Consider the following 18,733-nt stretch of genomic DNA (forward strand, 5'->3'; position numbering starts at 1 on the left):
AAATGATATGAGTACCAGGTCTGATGGGAGCAAAATCAGACTTGAAGAAGTTATAACTCTAGGTTTTGTCTTTTGGTGAAAGTTGACCTCAATCACCACAAGTACCATGCAACTATCAGTTGAACATAGGTGGGCTAGAAATCATTCTTTGTCCTTTCTTGGTGATTTGTTTACCTGCAAGGAATTGTAGGAACTAGATTTTGAACAGATACTAGTCCATGAAGTAGGACTTCACATGTGACTGTATATAGATGCTCTCCAAATCCAACTTGAAATTTCATACTAGGCACTTTTATCAGTACATAGCATCATCTCCTTGTCCTGTATATACATGTTTCCCAGAAATAAGTTTCAGTGTGATCTCAGACCCACTGATTTGCAGAGTTCTATCTTCCTAATTTTCATTCCAAAATCATGGTTGTCTTTGATAGCCTTAGAATCACAGTTTGTTGTACTCATTAACACATTCAATTATAACTGGGTTGAAAATTGTGGTCTGTTGAGTTTTCTGAGGTTTGCTTATGTAACCGTGGCACAGTGCAGACCACTAGCAAACCAATCCCAATGCTTTTATAGCATTGCTTACTTGAGCCAGAAAACCAAAAGGACCATACTCAATTATTTTAGACATACAAACCAAATGCAATACATCACACACATGATTAATAGATATATTTGTGAAATGGCAAAGAATAAAACCCTGTAATAGCTATTTGCATTCTCCTTTATCATTTCTGGGGAGACATAGAAATAATGCAAATACATTCACAACTAATTAATTTAGATCTCCCACATTTCTTTTTGATTTAATATGCTTTTATTGATGCATTATAGTCTCACATCATAATGTAAAGCATGTTGACAATGACATTCATGCACAGAGCACTTGGTGCCCCCCCAACTCCCCACATCCCCCAATCCCAATAGAGAATACTGAGACTGATGTTAGTATATTCACGCATATACACGTAGCCAATGGTAGTATTTCCATTAATGAACTTCAATCTTCCTCCTCCCCTTCCTTTAGACCTTCTCCTTGGCTCCACTGAGGTTTTTTCTCCATGATCTGGAGTCACTTTTGTGTCCCAACTATTCCCTAGCTTGCACATATTAGATAAAACATATGACCCTTCACATGATGTTCTCCAAGTCCTTTCATTGTCTTGCAATGACATAATTTTGTCCTTTATTGCTGAGTATGATTCCATTGCGTGTATTTCCCCTAATTTTGTAATCCATTAGTCTGTTGATGGACAACTGTGCTGGTTCCATAATTTGGTTATTGTGAAATGTGCTGCTATGATTATGGGTATGCATATACTACTGTAGTTCTCTGGTTTCAACCTCTTTGGAAAGATACACAGGAGTGGTCTAGCCAAAGCAAATGGTGGATCTATTCCCAGTCTTCTAAGGATTCTCCACACTGATCCTCATAGCAGCTGAACTAGTTTGCAACCCCACCAACATTACGGAAGAGTTTCTATTTTCCCACATCCTCACCAACACTTATTGTTATTTGACTTCTTTATGACTGCCATGATTCCACACATTTTTCTAAGTGTTGTAAATGAGGTCAGAGCCAGGTATAAAGTATAAATAGGTTTCTAATACTTCACTTTACAGTGTTTATTTCTTCAAAGAAGGAAATGTTTTCAACAAATACCTGGCATTATATACTATAAACATGTTATACACATTATGTACTCTATTTTATAAGCATATTATACACATTATGTTAGGTTTATATGTAAACATTAAAAGAATCCCCTGAGGTATTTAATTAAATTCAACACTGACTTGCTAATTCTTGATAGTATTTGAAATTTTTATTTGGAATTTCAAAGAGAACTTCAACAATCTCAATTTTCCAGTGTTAGGGTAGGATTCCAGTTCTTTAATTAGTAAAACATTAATTTCCTTTATGAACTTGGTGGGTGATGGCAATATAGTCTGAAGTACACTGCCTTAGGTGGTTGGCATATTGCCTGCAATGTCTGTGACCTCATAGGCATTTAATATAATACCTCTTCTCTTTAGTTTCCTTATCTGTAAGAGTCTGTCATACTACTCCATAAATTGCTCTCTCTCTCTCTCTCTCTCTCTCTCTCTCTCTCTCTCTCTCTCTCTCTTTTGCAGTACTGAGGACGGAACCCAGGGGCATTCTACCTCTGAGTTACACCCCCAGCCCTATTTTTATTTTTTATTTTGAAACAGGGTCTCACTAAGTTGTGGAGGGCCTCACTAAGTAGCTGAGGCTGGCTGCGAACCATGATCCTCCTGTCTCAGCCTCCCAAATCCTGGGATTATAAACATGCACCACCATGCCCAGCTAAAGTTACCTCTTTAAGTGCATTAATCTAAATCGGGTGTGGTGCACTCTTGTAATCCCAGCATTTGGAGGCTGAGATAGGAGGATATTGGTTTAAGGGCAGCCTCAGCTACTTAAGCCCTTTGCAACACAGGGAAACCCTGTTTCAAAATAAAGAATACAAAATTAAGGCTGGGGATGTAGTTCAGAGGTAGAATGCCCCTGGGCTCCAACCCAAGTTGCATAAATAAATAAATAAATAAATAAATAAATAAATAAATAGTAAATAAATAAAATGCATTAATCTTTTTTTTTAATTTTGGGTCTGGGGCTGGAACCCAAGGGCATTCAACCTCGGAGCTACACCCCCTGCCATATTTTTTTTTATACTTTATTTTGAGACAGGGTCGCACTAAGTTGCAGAGGGCCTCATTAAGTAGCTGAGGCTGTCCACGAACTGTGATCTTCCAGTCTCAGCCTCCTGAATGCTGGGATTCAACGTGTGTACCACCACGCCTGGCTGCATTAATCTTTTGAAGTACATATAACATAGTGATCAGTACAATTTTCTGTATCAACTTTAAATCTAAAATTTATGAGGTTTGCTTTTTATTCTTTAGACTCATAGGCAATTAAGTCAATGATCCTGATTCTCACTGCTTAGACATTTAAAATAGTTTTCTAAGATCCTGGTTTAGGTCAGAACCACTTTATCCCTATATATTAATCTGTTATGTATTGAGCAACATGGTTTATTAGAAAACATAAAAATATATTAAAGAGGGTTAGGTGAACTGAAACGGCAATTGGTGTGCTAGGGATGGTCACCTGAGGGCACCACTATCACAGACCAGCCCAATGATTTGAGCAATCTCAGATCTTTAGGCCTCTTTTTCAGAACTCTCTAGAAACATGCAGATCCTAAGAACCCTAATGTCATGAAGATGATCTCATAGAGATTATCTGGATCCTCTCATAATGTAGACACTATATTAAGGAGTTATGCCCAGACCTGCTGGTACTGTTCCCACCATGATATATGAAATATATATTTGTATAAATGTATGTAGAAATTTATATTTGGTTTAGGTTGTATGTATGTGTTACTGTGGATTGGATCTAGGGGCATTCAATCTCTGAGCTACATTCTGAGCCCATTTTATTTTATTTTATTTAGTTTTTGAATTTTTCTTTTTTTCTTTCTTTTTTTTTTTTTTTTTTTTTTTGGTGGTACTGGGGATGGAACCCGGGGGCTTTCTACCTCTGGGCTATACTCTCGGACCTATTTTATATTTTATTTGGAAACAGGGTCTCACTAAGTTGCTGAGAGCCTAAGTAGCTTAGGTTGGCTTCGAACCTGTGTGATCCTCCTGTCTCAGCCTCCCAAGCGTGGGGATTACAAGTGTACAACACCAAGCTCAGCTCGAAACGGGTTTTAACTGAGTTGTTTGTTGATGGTCTTGCAAAGTTGCTGAATATGGCCTTGATCCCAATTACTGGGGTTAGAGGCATGCACCACCACAATTTTGCTATCACTTTTTGTTTGTTTGTTTGTTTTGTAGTACTGGGAATTGAACCCAGGGTTATTATACCACTGAGCCGCACCCGAAGTCTTTATTGTTTTTGAAAAAGGATCTCCTTAGGTTTTGAAGAGTCTCACTATATTGCTGAGGCTGTCCTCAAACTTGAGATCCTCCTGTCTCAAACTTCCAAGTACTGGAATTACAAGCAAGTGCCGCCACGTCCAGCTGGCCATCTGTTCTTAATGACTGAGGTTCTGTGATGTCTCTTGTGTCTGTGTGGTCCTACGGTAAGCCCAGCTGTTCCGCTCCCTGGAGCATAGCGGGCTCCTGAAGCTACATCTGTCTTCCTTCCTATGGCAATTGCTGGCTACGGATGTAGCATGCGGAAACCTCAGCCCTTGATGTCAGGTAGGTGCCCTACTTAAGTGTTTAGGGTCATATGGACGCTACGGTCACTTAGCTACATCCTACGGCAGTCCTCCCACCCCACCCCACCCCCGCCGTCGCCGCCGCCCCGCACACTATCCAGCTCAGCCCTCTCTGTCACGTGAAGATGACGGCCTACTAAGCGCTGCAGACCCACAGGTAGGCAGCCTAGCGGCTCCTTCCAGCAGGAGGCAGGTGATGACCCCGTAGCCACGGCAACGCAGGAGCTACCCTACAAGTCTCTTTCTACTGGAGGGTGGTGGTTGTCCCGCCCACTCAGTCACGTGAATCCCGCGGGTCACGTAGTCCGCAGCTACGTGACTCCTCCCTAAGGTCAAGTACCAGGATCTGCTCTTTAAATGTGTGGGCGGTTCCTGCCCCTGCCCTTCTGAGGAGCCACCCGGAAGTGCCGGTGGCCGCCTCAGGCGGCTAGAACGCGAAAGGCTTTTCCTCAGATCCCAGCCATTTGTACCCTGTTGCGGTGGACGGTTTTCTGGTAGGAGCTGGGCAGCGCGTAGTGGTAGTAGTAGTTTATTCAGAAAGTCGGGCTTCCTAGGATAGCCAGGTGGTAGCCCGAACCAGCAGAGGGCGCGAGGCGCGAGGCGCGAGGCGCGAGGCGCGAGGCGCGAGGCGCGAGGCGCGAGGCGCGAGGCGCGAGGCGCGAGGCGCGAGGCGCGAGGCGCGAGGCGCGAGGCGCGAGGCGCGAGGCGCGAGGCGCGAGGCGCGAGGCGCGAGGCGCGAGGCGCGAGGCGCGAGGCGCGGAGGAGCAGGTCCGGAAGGAGCTCTCTGACCCTTGCCAAACTTCGCTCTGCTGAGCAGAGAAAGCCAGTTCGCGGCACGTGTGGGCACTTGTGTGAGAGAGAGGGAGTGTGAGAGAGAAAGTGAGCATATCTTGGGCGGATCCTGGACATAACGGGAGCTGTTGGTTGTAGAGACTGAAGCGAACAAGGGAAGCTCTGGGGCCGGAGGCGTGGAGTGGGAGGTGGCGGGTTTTTGGGGCTCGTCGGTCGGTCACGTCTCCAGTTCAGGTGACTGGAAGCTGATACGACCACCACCCCTTTGCCTTGGCTAGAACTCTACCGTGTGAGTCCCACTGCTTGGTTCTCTGGCTGTGCAGGGCAGCGCCCTCTGACCATGCTGTTTACAGAAAGGGACGCCAGAGGTGCCCTAGAGTTCAGTTTTTACGGACATTTCCAGATTCAGCCTTAATTTGTGTCTGCTCTTTAATTACTTCAGGATTCTCATTGTTACGTAGGATGTTGTCCCTGAGATATTGTGAACATGTGCTTAAGGAATAAGTAACTTTAGGAGGGACGGAGGCAGACAGACAGGATGGGGACAACATTTCCCAGTAGTTCTCTGAGGGAAAGACCCTGCGCCCCCCTCCACGAGAGGTTGACACTCCAGTTTTATCATGCCAAAGTAGTCATGGTGTATAGATCCAGAATTTACTTAAAACACTTGATTTGAAGTCCATTCCTTTCACACAGTATGTTTTAAAGTAAAGTGATGCATTTTTGTTCTTAGATCCCAAAAGGTCTTAAAGCAGTATAGCGACATTTTTTTATTTTTTTTTTCATTTTTAAAAATATTTTATTTGGAAACAGGGTCTCACTAAGTTGCTGAGAGCCTCACTAACTAGCTGAGGCTGGCTTCAAACCTGTGCGATCCTCTTGTCTCAGCCTCCCAAGCGCTGGGATTACAAGCGCGAGCCACCACACCCGGCGCGTAACCCGCTTCCCCAGTTTTCTAAGCATTGCTTCTCAGACTCCTTCTTGAAACTGCCCTCCTTTCCTTCATGTGGAAAATTATAGTGAAAGGATTTAAGGAAAATACTCAGTAAAATTTAAGGAAAATACCCAGGAAAAATGATAGATATATTTCTACACAAGGCAGTGGTATGGGCTGAGGAAAGTTGAGCCGATAGAGGGATTGTGCGTCCCTCTGTGGGGTTTTAAATATCGCTTGGCAGATGGTTAAAGAATATTATCACTTATATTTTTCAATAGTCTCCTTTATGTTTCTCATTTCTGCATTTTCAAGTTTGTTCTGAAAAATACTAAGGCTACGAGACAGCGAAAACAACAATGTTCTCTACCTTAAAGAACTGTGGAACTTACAAAAATGAAGGTAAATAAGCTTCTATACTGCACAATATACTTTTAAGACAATATGCTGATATGTGCCATGAATCTCAGGGGGAAAGGTAGTTTCTGTAACTTCTATGGGAACAGGGTGTTAGTCCACAGAGCCTTTGAGTTATGGGCATTGAGAATATGTGTGAGAAACCCTGTTCTGACTAAAACTTCTGCTGCTTTAAAGCCTTAGCCTTTGTGCTCGCCGGGTGTGGCGGCTCACGCTTGTAATGCCCACGCTTGAGAGGCTGAGACAGGAGGATCACACAAGTTCAAAGCCAGCCTCAGCTACTGAGTGAGGCTCTCAGCTTCTTAGTGAGCCCCCCCACCCGCAACTTAGTGTGGCCCTGTTTCAAAATAAAGAATAAAAAAAAAATAGGGCTGAGGGTGTAGCTCAGAGATAGAATGCCCCTGGGTTCGATTCTCAGTACCACAAAAACAAAAACAAACACCCCGCCAATATTAAAGGGAAAAAAAGCACACTCGGAACAAGGAACACATTTTGACATATACGATACATAACAAATGGAAAGACAATATGCAGTGAAGCACCGTGCTGTGTTGCAGTGTCGTTACCAATGTAATTTGGAATACATCTGTACTATATCTATAAAAGTATATTATACAAAACTTTAATCCATGCTTGTGTGCCCACATGCATAATCTCACCCACTCTCAACGCTATAACATCTCTTGAGACAAGGGTGGTTCTTCAGGTCTTCCCCAAGACTGAATGGCCAGAGACATAACCGTGGGTCCCAAACATTCTTCCTACACACAGTGTGTGTCCAAAAAGCCATGTCAGCTAGATTCAGGGAAAGCCTCTCCTAGGTTGCGCCACCACTGTTTGTCAAGCCTCCTACCCAGACATCATTGAACCTGCAGTGTTATAATTTAGTCTGCAGGGAGGTAAATAGTTCTGTTTCTAAGGATACACTGATGCAAATGCTAATTTTGCATAATAAATACTCAATGCATGTGCTAGATTTGTAAGCAGGTTGTGAAATGGTTTTGCCTCCCAGATTTGTCTGGGATTAAAAAAAAAATCAATGTAAGTAGGAATGGTTGAAACGGACGTATTCTCAGATGTGGTTTCATAGGTGAGCCCAAATCCACATAACGTGCATTCATTTAACAGCTATTAATTAGGCTCCAACTGTGTGTCAGACAAAGCCAGCCCAAAGTCATTTCTAAACTGCAAATCCTGTGCCCCAAACAGATTTCCCCTGTCTCTTCCAAGAAAGCTAGTTCCAGGCCGAGAGTGGTGGTGCCTGCTTATAATCGCAGTACTTGGGAGGCTGAGACCGGAGGATTTGGATCGTAGGTTCCAGGCCAGACTCGGCCATTTAGCAGGCTCTCAGCAAGACCTTGTTTTCAAATAAAAACATAAATCAGAGTTGGGGGTGGCTGTAGCTTGAAGTTAGAATGCCCCTGGGCTTAATCCCCAGCCCCACAAAAGCTAAAGTTATCGCCACCTGGTCCAGGACACCTGGTCCCCACCCCCGCAGCGGTGACTAGCACAAAATCTCACCTGTGTCCTGACCTAGAAATCTGTCCTTGAGACCCAGGAGTTCACCATTAAGGTAGAAAGGGTGCGTTCAGTCGCTGGGAGAGCATTCACTCGATGTGGAGGAAGGAGGAAGGCCAATAGGTGAGGACAGTCCCCGTCCCGCCGCTGGCTGGGCTGAGGAAACCTGGGAACTGTTCCCAGGGCCTGTGAGCTTAGAACTCGGGATCTGAAAAGGGAGTGCCGATGCACGGTCCCCGTGGGATTTCCACGAGGGGGTCAAGAGAGACCTGGTCAGTCTTCTCATCACTGGTGGAGTGCTGGTTGCCACCGGGCAAGCGGGAGTTTCCTCCCACCTTCTGCTTCCCCTCCCCACAGCAGGGGCGCTGTTGCTGGGCACTCGGCAGCATGGCGACCACAAAGGCAGAATTCCAGAAGGACACAGGAAGTTCCGTGGGCACACGCGCAAGGGCCTAGGGATGCTCACTGGCGGTTCTGTGTGGAGCCTGAGGGGGCCCCCGACTGGCTGGTGAGGGGCAGTGAGTAGCTGCGGCAGAGGCTCCTGTTAACAGTGCCTTTGATTCCGGCAGCACGGCCGCGAGCCAGGGACTGGGCCGAGATGCCGTTTAGTACGTGGACGGACGTTCGCCTGCGTTGTCTGCCTCTCTGTCCGTCGGGACCCTCTGTGGCCTTTTATCACAGGCTCTCTTTCCCCTGTGCTTCCCAACGCAGGGCCTTGCTGATACTGTGGCTGCACCTGTCAGCGGGCTCACTTTGACACCTGTCCCCAGTGATGTTCTTTCTCAGGGCATGGCAGCTCTCCAAGATGACTTGGACTCTTGCCATGCTTTGTATGTAGGGCACAGGCACATCTTCTTCAAATGCCTTGTATCATTCACAAAGATGGCGCATCTTCTATGCCATCCAGTAAGCCTCCACAAATGAAGGAGGAGGGGGAGGAGGTGGTGGCGGCGGCGGCACCACCTCACACCACGCAGAGCTCATTCGCTGCCCATATGGAGTTGAACTAGAAACGAATGGCAAAGAGGTAACAGGAGAATCTCCAAACGTCTGGAAATTGTGCTTGAGGCTCGTCACCCTAGATGATCCTTCAGACCCTTGTTGCAGCAGGGCTGAGTTTAGGAAGAATCGTGTCCTGGGCTGGAAGTACTGCAATGGGCTGGGCAAATAGAAAGCTCAGTCTGGTTAGTTGAAGCCGAGCATTGCCGAGAGCAAGTGTGGAAGTAGAGCGGCAGTTCAGGAGGCCGTGATGTTGGTCCCAACTGGCATTAGGGTAGATCAGAGAAGCCCGAGAGAAGGCAAGTGTGGCTGGTGTCTAGCCCTGGGCAGACACACCCGTGTCCTTTTTCAATCCAGATGCACTTTTTCAAAGGTTCAATCCTGTTGCTCCCTCTTCCCAGCTGTCTCCCGGAGTTGGGCCACCTGCGAGATAAGGCTCCCTTGCCTGGACAGGCAGAGAAGTTTGTGGGGTTTTATTTATTTTTAAAATGTATTCGTTTATTGCAGTTCTGGGGATGGAATCCAGGGGCCTCTACCTCCGAGCTCCACCCCCAGCCCTATTTTTTATTCCTTATTTTGAAACCGGGTCTCACTAAGTGGTGGAGGGCCTCACTAAGTAGCCGAGGCTGGCCGCCAACCTGCGATCCTCCTGTCTCAGCCTCTTGAAAGTGCTGGGGGTATAAGCGTGCACCACCACGCCCGGCTCGCAGAGGAGTTTGCTGCCTGAGATTGGTTTGTGCAAATGGTCCCTTGGGACAAGCGGGCCTTTGCGGGCCCTGTCAGCCCTTGACCACGGTCCGTGGTAAGTGGACCATCGATGTGTCTTTAAACCTGTGTTTTTGTCCCCAATTTCAGAATGCAGTCCTGTCTGCAGAGGTTTTCGAGGAAGACCGAGAGGGGGGAGTTTTTCCCGGGGTAATTTTGGCAGGAAGAACCTTCATTGTGAGCCTACGGGGTATGGGCCTTTGCCTTCACACCCCCAGGAGGAGGATGAAAATGTGGAGATGAGGGATGTCCATGAGGATCCGCAAGTGAGATAGTAAGTGACCGGGCTGCCTAGATGGCGGGTAGCAGAGCCCGGAAGCTCTCTGTGGCTTTCCTTTCCTTCTCTCACTGGAAAACTGAAGAACGGAAGATGTGGAATACTGGTTGAGCAGTCCTCGGTGTGCCCCTGGCATCGGGGCGTCAGGGAGGGAGGGCATATAGAAGACTTTCTTGGCACTTAACGGACACCATCCTTCTGTCCCTTCACCAGCACTCCTTATTCCAGCCGACACAAGAAGAGAGGGAAGTGGCATAATGTACGCCAAATCCACATTACTGTCTGCAGAGAGACGAATCCTCAAGAGAGAGAAATGGGGGAGGATGCACAAAACGGAACCTTCGGGAACTGGTTCAAGGTCACAGTGAGTGTCTTGGCAGGGTCTGCATCACATACAATAATCTGGACTATAACAAACGGAAGATGACCTAAACCCCATGAGTTGGCTATGTGGTGTGAGGTTTCTGAATGGATTGAAAGGTGGGGGGGGGTAGAAATCTCTATTTGGACAAGCAAAAGAAATCGTGTCAGTGGTCCCTTGAGAAGTCCTTTAAAGCTCGGTAGAAGATCAGGAAAGGTGATGTGCCTGAGTCTGTCCTCCATCCTAATTCCGTGTTGCCTCTCTTTTGTCCTATTCTTTCTTTTTTGCCCTTAGATTCCATACGGGAGAAGGTATGAGAAGACGTGGCTGATGAACTCGATTCAGGACCTCTGCAGTGTCCCCTTCACCCCGGTCGATGTAAGCGAGGATGGCGAAGGCAGCTGAGTGGGCCCAGGGCAGGGGGGAGGCCTGGCTCAGCAGAGGCCATTGGCATCTGACACCGCTCCTTCTGCCTTCGCTGCCTCTAGTTCCACTATGTCAAAAACCAGGCCCGGTTCTTTGTCCAGGATGCCAGCGCTGCCTTCGCATTGAAGGATGTCAACCACAAGATTTGTGATGAGGGGAACCGAAAGGTGCATGCTGGCGGGGGGGGGGGGGGGAGCATTCTGGGCACGTAGTCCTGGGTCGGGGGGAGGATGGGCCAGTGGCTGGCTATTGTATTTGGGGTAAGAGGTCCTGGTGCTTGCCAGGCCTCGCGGTACTTGGCAGGCTGATATGGAGGGATCGCGGCTTTGAGGCCAACCTCAGCAATTCAGCAAGACCCTTTTTTAAAATGAAAAGTAAAAAGGGCTAGGGGTGTAGCTCAGAGTTAGAATGCCCCCGGGTCAGTCCCTAGTACGACGTTCACACTCAGGGGCACACACGCATGCACACATGCAGGTCTTGGTCCTTATCTTGCCTCTCCTTCCCACAGATATCTGTATTGGTCAGTCCTTCTGTTGTACCTTACTCTGTGCAAAATAAGTTCACAGCACAACAAATAGAGCAACTAAAGGTAATGCAGAACCAAGGGACACTGTGTGCCCATGTCTCCCCAACCCCCACCTGTCATCACCACCGGCAAAGCCTCAGAGCCGCTCTCTCCTTCTCTGTCTCTGCAGCTGGTCATAAGCAAACGTTACGATGCCTCCCAGAAATCGCTTGACCTCCAGAAGCTGCGCTTTGACCCAGGTATGGCTGCCCTGGGCAATTCTAGGCCAGGCCAGGTGAGGGCGTAGATGGGGTCCCCGTGGGAGGGAAATGTAGGGATGTCAGTCTGGGGAGAGCGCGGTGCAGGTGCTGGTCCAGCCGGACGCCTCTCAGCCTTCTGATTCCCTTCTCTTGCCTTTCTGAAGACTTGGTGGGCCATGATATTGACATGATCCTGAATCGAAGAAACTGCATGGTTGCCACCCTGCAGGTCATTGAAAGGGATTTCCCTGAGGTGAGGTCTTATGTCTAGGACTGGGTACTGGGTGTTAAGGCTGGGGCCTGGCAGGGATGGCCTGCAGGGCACACTGGTCCCCCAGACCCTAGATAGTAACCTTTGCCCTATTTCTTCTCTGCAAAAGCTGTTGTCCTTGAACTTGGGAAGCAACAGACTCTACCAGCTGGACGGCCTGTCTGACATTATAGAGAAGGCCCCCCAAGTCAAGATCCTGAATCTCGCCAAAAATGAGGTGTGTAAAGGTAGCCACAGGAAATCTGGGGAGAGGGTGGGTGGTAGTGCTCACCGGGGTAGTGGCGAGAGTTGGGCAGTGGTGCCTGTGGGTGAGTGAGGGTGGGGCTGGGGCGCAGGGTCTTGGGGTCTCTCTTTCCCTGGAGCCCTTTTCTTAGTCCTGTCCCCATCTTTCCCAGCTGAGGTCAGCGAGGGAGTTGGACAAGGTGAGAGAGCTGAAGCTGGAAGAGCTGTGGCTGGAAGGGAACCCCTTGTGTGACACCTTCCCGGACAAGTCTGCATACATCAGGTAGGGGCGTCCGGGAATGCCCGGCTGCCTCGCAGAGGACCTTGGCTCCTGGCCACCTGAGCAGCAGCAGCAGCAGCAGCAGCAGCAGCAGCAGCAGCAGCAGCAAGCACTCCTGGTCCTCAGGGAGGCCCACAAGCCCCGCCTTCTCCTCCATCTGTGTCCCTCAGCTCACTCCCTAGCTCTCAGGGCTCTTTTCCTATTCCTCCTCCTCCTCCTCCTCCTCCTCCTCCTCCTCCTCCTCCCTTCTTTTTCACCAGGTCTTGCCTGTGTTTTCCACCTCTCTGTGCCTGGCCTCCTCCAGCGGCACACCCTCCCATGCCTTCCCCAAGATGGGGCTGGCTTCCCTCCCCTGTCTTGAGAGGAGCACTTCTTCCCTTGTTCCAGAGCCCCCCTTCCCCGCTTGTCCAAGGCTGATTTGGAGGCCACCCTCCCAGTGCTGAGGGGCCGGGTATGACTGCTACCAGGACATCCCTTGCTCTGGACTATGGATGAGAGCTGTATACCCTTTGGAGGAATGGCCCGGCTTCCCTGGGTCAAAGGCTGAGATCACTGAGCAGAGGGGCTGCCCCCCTCCCCCAGGCAGGAGGGGAAGGCAGAGGGCAGAGGAGGTCGAGGAAGCAGAAGAGGACAGGCTTCTTGGGGGACACTTCCAATCCCCTACACACACACACACACACACACACACACACACACACACACCCCTCCTCATCCTACCTAGTCGCTCAGAGGAGCCATGGGTGGCCCAAGACAAAGTAGGATTTCCCGTGCAAGCACAGGTGCACAGAGCCTCTGGGCAGAAACTGGTGAGCATGAGGTGGGGCCCGCCCAGACTCCATCCCTTGTGGGGTTGGGGCAGGACCCGGCCCTGGGGGGCAGACACTGGGCTCACACATGTAGCAAAGGACCCACTTCAGTCAGTGAGCTGGGCCAGTGGGTTCCCTGTTTTCCTGCCTGCCTGGGGCTGCAGGGCCAGCCAGGGACAGGAAGACGAATGGGCGGCAGCCTGTGGGCTTGCGGGGGGGACCTGGAGGAGCTGCTTTCTTCTCTCTTACCCCGACTCTACCACCCCGCTGAGTGACTTCCCTTCCTTTGGCCTTCATCTTGTTTCTCCTTTGTCTCTCCTCTCCTGTGTCTTCTATATTTCTTCCTTTCCTACCTACCCACCCACTCTCTCTATGGCCTCCCCTGCCCGCCCCTCCCTCCCGGCTTTCTGAGCCAGGCATCCTGGCTCACCTCCCTGGCCCAGCTTCCTGAGGGTGGGACAAGCGGATGACCTGGCCTTGTCCTGGCCAAGCCACATAGTCAGTCACCTCCCGTCCCCCCTTTCCGCAGAATGCTAGACAGCCGTCCAGGCAGCGGAGCCCTCCCTGGGCTCCCACTCCGTTCCCTGCTCTTTGCAGAGCCTTCCATGGGGTCTCAGGGGAAAGCCCCGGAGCCTGGACCCCCAACGTGGCTTGTCGTAGCCCCGGAGAAGAGGGGTCAGAGCAATGTGGGTGGGAGGTACTCATAGGGTAGGAGAATAGGAAGAGGCTGAGCATCCCGGAACTCTAAAGTCACTGCATTTGAGCGAGGCGTGATGCTCAGTACTTGGGAGACTGAGACAGAAGGATTGCAGTTTGGAGGACAGCCTCAGCAACTTTGCCAGGCCCCGCACAACGTAATGAGATCCTCTTTCAAAATAAAATAGGGCTGTGGTCATAGCTCAGAGGTAGACTGCCTCCGCCCCCTGAGTTTAATCCCCAGTACCACAATAAAATAATAAAATCAGTGCATTTGATTTTTGGTTTTCGACAGTGCCATCCATGATTATTTCCCCCAGTTGTTACGTTTGGTAAGTACCTGCCTCACCGTTGCCTCCTCTTGGTCACACACCCGGACTCCCCACCCACACCTAGACCTTTTGGGTCTTGCCAGAGTACATGTTTGCATGAGACCCTCATCCGTTTTAGAGGACATGGACTTCTGAAATGTGCATTTGTGTTCTCACAGGAAAAGATGTCCGTAAGTGGGTGAACATATGAGTATCCAAAGGTTGCCTAAATTAGGGGAGATTTCCTGGAGCCCATAAAGCAGATTCCCACTTTAACCTCACCCATGATATTTCCAGGCCCATTTCACACCTGACCTCTGACCCACGTTCGCCCTTGGGCCTGTTCATCGCCTTGGTCATCCAGTGCCGCCTCTCGGCTCTGCACTGCTGACTACTTTTTCCCTTCCCCAGGATGGCCAGGAATTGTCCCCACCAGTTGTCATCGACATGGCTAATCCTGAGGTAAGAAAGCCGTGCGAGGTGAGGAAGAAGGAACAAGGTAGATTTTTGAGGTGTTTCTGGGGAGGTCCTATCAACCACATAGTCTAAAATGTCTTTTTATTCCAGGAAAGATTTAAAGGGTCTGAGACTCCAAAGAGCATGGTCCTGCAATTCCTGCAGGAGTAAGTTCCCCTGGGACCTTGAGGAAGGGGAGAGTTGGGACTGGCTGGGCTTTCTTGGCACTGGTCTGCTCAGAGGAGTTCTCAGGTCTCATTTGGGGCCCGAACCACAGAGATAGCCTGTCCCCTTTGTTCCCCCACAGGTACTTCTTGATCTACGACTATGGAGATCGACGGTGTCTCCTCAGTGCTTACCACAACGAGGCCTGCTTCTCCCTGACCGTTACCTTCAACCCCAGGGACCCAGCCCCGTGAGTATCCCAGCTCAGACTCTGATCTGGGGTAGCGTGGCTCACAGCAGACACGGGCAGCTCCCAGAAACGCCCGCGCTGGCTGGACCACCACCTCCTCCTGTTCCTCTTTTTCTCCTAGGAGCAGCCTGTGTGAGTACTTGAAATACAACAGGAATATGACGCAGCTCAAGGATCCCTGTAAGTGTGTGATGGGGAAGACTGGGAAGGGCAAGGAGGGGTGAGAACGGGACAATCACAGGGGACAAGGGCCGGGGCGCGGCAGCCCACCCATCTTCGCTTCTGCCCTCTACAGACTTGTGCGTGCAGCTGCTGAAGCACACAAAACGTGACATTGTGGACTCTCTGGTTGGGCTGCCCAAAACCGAGCATGACTTCACCTGTTTTGTGGTGGACATGTGGTTCCAGTCGGTGAGCTCCTGCCTCCTCCCGGGGGCTGGGCCAGAAAGCTGGAGGTGTGTAGGAAGTTATCCAGGATCCTGAGCTCCTGCATTCTTCCCTTTCAGGAGAAAATGCTCTGCTTTTCTGTCAATGGGGTGTTCAAGGAAGGTACGTATAGGTACAGTCCCCCGAGATCTGCTACTGCTCCCTCCCCCTGGGGGGCACCCTCCCAGAACTCTCCCTGCTTCCCCGAATCTGGGCCTTTCCTCCCTGTTCTTCCCCCAGTGTTCTCCTGCCCCCACTCTGCCCACAGACCGTCCTGGTCTCAACTAGGTCTGTGCCTATCTTCCCTGCAGCGCAGGGGTTAGGGACACAGTAGTGTGGACTTTGATGGCCTTCCTCTCAATTTCTTAGACTGTGACCTTGGGCCAGGTTTTTTACCTCTCTGTTTCCCCTCTTGGGCCTGTGTGGGACAGGAATCATGTCAGCTTTTCAGGTGACTTTCACAGGACCAACTTGTGATGTGTGACCCATCACCGGGAGTGGATCATTCCCATGGTTGCCCTCCCTGTTTCAGCCAACCCCTCCTGACTCCAAGAGAGCAGTTGTTTGGGTGTGGCTCCTTTCAGTTGTAAGGCCCTCACTGGGAAATGCTGTGTGAGTGTGTAAAGCATGTGCAGCTCTAAGGGGCTGTTGTTGCTTCTCGTCATTGAAGTGGAAGGAAAGTGTCAGGGATGTGTTCGTACCTTCACGCGGACCTTCATCGCTACCCCCGGCAGCGGTTCCAGGTGCGTGTTGTGTGGTAAGTGTGAGTGATCTTCCCAGTCCAGGGCCAGCGGTGTGGGAATGTGGTGGTGCAGACCTGGGGGTGTTTTCAGTATGGTGGAAGAGCAATGGGTCGATCCAAGGAGCAGTCTAGCCTGGAGGAAAAAAGCAAGAGAGTTGGAATACCAGTTCCCTTCCTGAGCCCAACACTGACTTAACTGTCCTTGGTTCAATTACTTTGACCTCTCTGTGTCTCAGTGTCTCCCTCTGCATGTGGGGGTAAATGCATGCAGTTCTTGGCGCTGTTGTATAGGTTCAGTGCATTGGGATGAAAACTATAAATCTAGTGGAGGTGGTAGGAAAGTTCTCCAAAAGTGGGCTCTATAAGTACCATCTAGAAATCCAGGAGGCAGGTATAGTAGTGATATGGGAGGAATCTGGGTGCTGATTGACTGTGGTTAAGGAGGACCCCGTTGTTGGCAGTACAGGGTTCTGTACCTGTCCATTTGTTTCAGGGACTGTTTTTCTTCCAGTCTATGCATCGTGAATGACCAGCTGCTCCTGAGGCACAACGTCCCTGCTGAGATCCAGAGCACCTTCTCCACTGCCACGCCCATGCTGTGTTCCAGCTCTGGGCCCACCCTCTCCCAAGAGCAGTGGAAGATGGTGCAGGCTTTCTCCACACAGTCTGGGATGAAACTCGAGTGGTCTCAGAAGTAAGTGCTGGGAAGATTTGTGAGTGGGGTGGGGGAGTGAATAATGGAAACCCACAGGAGGTTTTTGGGGGAAAATAATATGTGGATATTTTGTTTACACAAACTAAAAAAGTGGACCCTTGAAGAAGGTATCATACTTTTATACTGATGTGTGTTGCTTTTCTTGAAAATAGTAGGATACTCAAATGCCACTCTACCTTCCATATGGAAAAATCCAAAAGAGTTCATCCCAGCAAGCCACTAAAATGAATATACAAGTTGAATAAGGTGCCAGTATTATGGAAAAAAACAAAAACCTCATTTGTATTTCTGTGTGCTTGCAGTGGATGGTCCGAAATTGAAATTATTGAAAATAATAGGAAGCAGGTTATCTCTGAGAGGAAGAGAGCTAGGGTCTGCTGTCTCATCGTGGAGGCTGGAAGCCTGAGGGGGGGGGGGAATCTTACATAATCCCCAAGGCCACACCCCAGGGATGCTTCTTCAGCAACCAAGCCCTGCCTCCAAGATGGCTGCCTTATTTCTGTAAGGTCTAGGGGAACATTCTAAATCCAGTCCATTAGAGATGCGTAACGTGGCTGAAAAAAATGAAAGAAGACTCAAAAAGTGGAAGGGCATCCTATGTACATAGTTTGGAAGTCTAAGTATCATTAGGATGACAAGATGACACCAGGTACGTTCTACCTTTGTGCTACATCCCCAGCTGCCTTTTATTGCACTGAGCTCCTTAAATCTTTGGCACACTCCCGTTTCTCTGCTCTGAATTTTGGTGAGCATGCATGCGGGTGGCACAGATGCTTTGTCTTCCACAAGGTCTTTATTCGTCTTTACAGTGCTGCCCATCCTGGTGCATGTGTCCCAGCCAAAGAGTAGCCCAGGTGGAGAGGTGGCATTTTGTGGTCAGTGTGTGCGTCCTGTGGTACGGCCTCAACTTACCTGTGCTTCCCCCACCCCAGGTGTCTGGAGGACAACCAGTGGGACTACAACAAAGCCGGCCAGGTCTTCACTAGGTTCCAGGTGAGGCCTGGGAATCAAGTAGGTAGATGGTGGGTGTCTCTGAGCCTGCGGGGAGGTGGAGACGGGGCGGCCCCGGGATGGAACTGGGAGCACCTGCCATTTTGGACACCCCGCTTCTTTATCTCCAGACCGAGGGCAAGATCCCGAGGGAGGCCTTCAAACCCATGCCCTGAAAGGAGCCTGCGCCCTGGGAGGAGCCCTGGATGTCATGCTCCTCTTCGTTCATGGGCCAGGGTCGTGCCCATGACTCTGGTTGGCGGCCTGGCAGACCACGAAGCCAAAGCTACCTTGGAGGCCACACAACGAACCACCCTCAAGGCCCGTTGTTCTGTGTATTTCCCCCCACTCAAGATGGCTGTTTGTTTTCATGATAAAGAGTGGCGTTGCACATTGCACTCTTGTAGGTCAGATGATAAGCCACCCAAAGGCCGTCCTTCTGTGTTATTTCCCGCCCGGGTCAAGATGGCTGTTTGTTTCTATAATAAAGAGTGGCCTTACACGTTACATGTGTCTGGATTGTTCTTCCCCTGTCCCTGCCATGAGCCACCAGGGCCAGGACTGAGAGGCCCTGCACACGCCGCTCCCACCCCGTTCATCCCTGGTTGTCCTCCAGCACGTGGAGCAAGCGCGGTGTTCATCAGGCTTCCTGCATAGCTACCTCTCTCTCTCCAGCCTCAGGCTTCGCATCCTCGCCCTCCTCTGCTAGCCAGCTCAGAATCCTGGCTCTTCCTTCATCTGCTTGCCTGTCAGTTACCACAGTTCCCTTCAGGCCCATGATCCCAGAAAAACAAATGTTTGAAAATGTTCCTTTGGGATAGTTCTTGGAAGTATAGCTGATAAGGTAGGGTGTATTTTTTTCAGGATTTCTGAGGTTGAATGGTGGGCAC

The 18,733-nt window shown here is 49.8% G+C and overlaps 1 protein-coding gene across 1 annotated transcript; it reads left to right on the forward strand.

The window, feature by feature from the left end:
- Positions 1-8,307: 8,307 nt before the first annotated feature.
- Positions 8,308-18,019, forward strand: LOC308279086 (nuclear RNA export factor 2-like; the record flags this gene model as incomplete). The annotated part of the gene is made up of 23 exons (XM_080719039.1): positions 8,308-8,352; positions 8,632-8,689; positions 9,775-9,958; positions 10,175-10,325; positions 10,617-10,700; positions 10,811-10,915; positions 11,257-11,337; positions 11,444-11,513; positions 11,678-11,766; positions 11,894-12,001; positions 12,180-12,289; positions 13,622-13,782; positions 14,279-14,290; positions 14,464-14,579; positions 14,667-14,722; positions 14,863-14,970; positions 15,092-15,150; positions 15,266-15,381; positions 15,477-15,519; positions 16,067-16,139; positions 16,650-16,832; positions 17,786-17,846; positions 17,975-18,019. The coding sequence occupies 23 exons, from the start codon at positions 8,308-8,310 to the stop codon at positions 18,017-18,019; spliced, it is 2,118 nt and encodes a 705-aa protein (XP_080575165.1).
- Between the last annotated feature and the right edge of the window lie 714 nt (positions 18,020-18,733).

This window comes from Muscardinus avellanarius (assembly GCF_963383645.1).
Source record: "Muscardinus avellanarius genome assembly, chromosome: X".
NCBI classification, from domain to species: Eukaryota; Metazoa; Chordata; class Mammalia; order Rodentia; family Gliridae; genus Muscardinus; species Muscardinus avellanarius.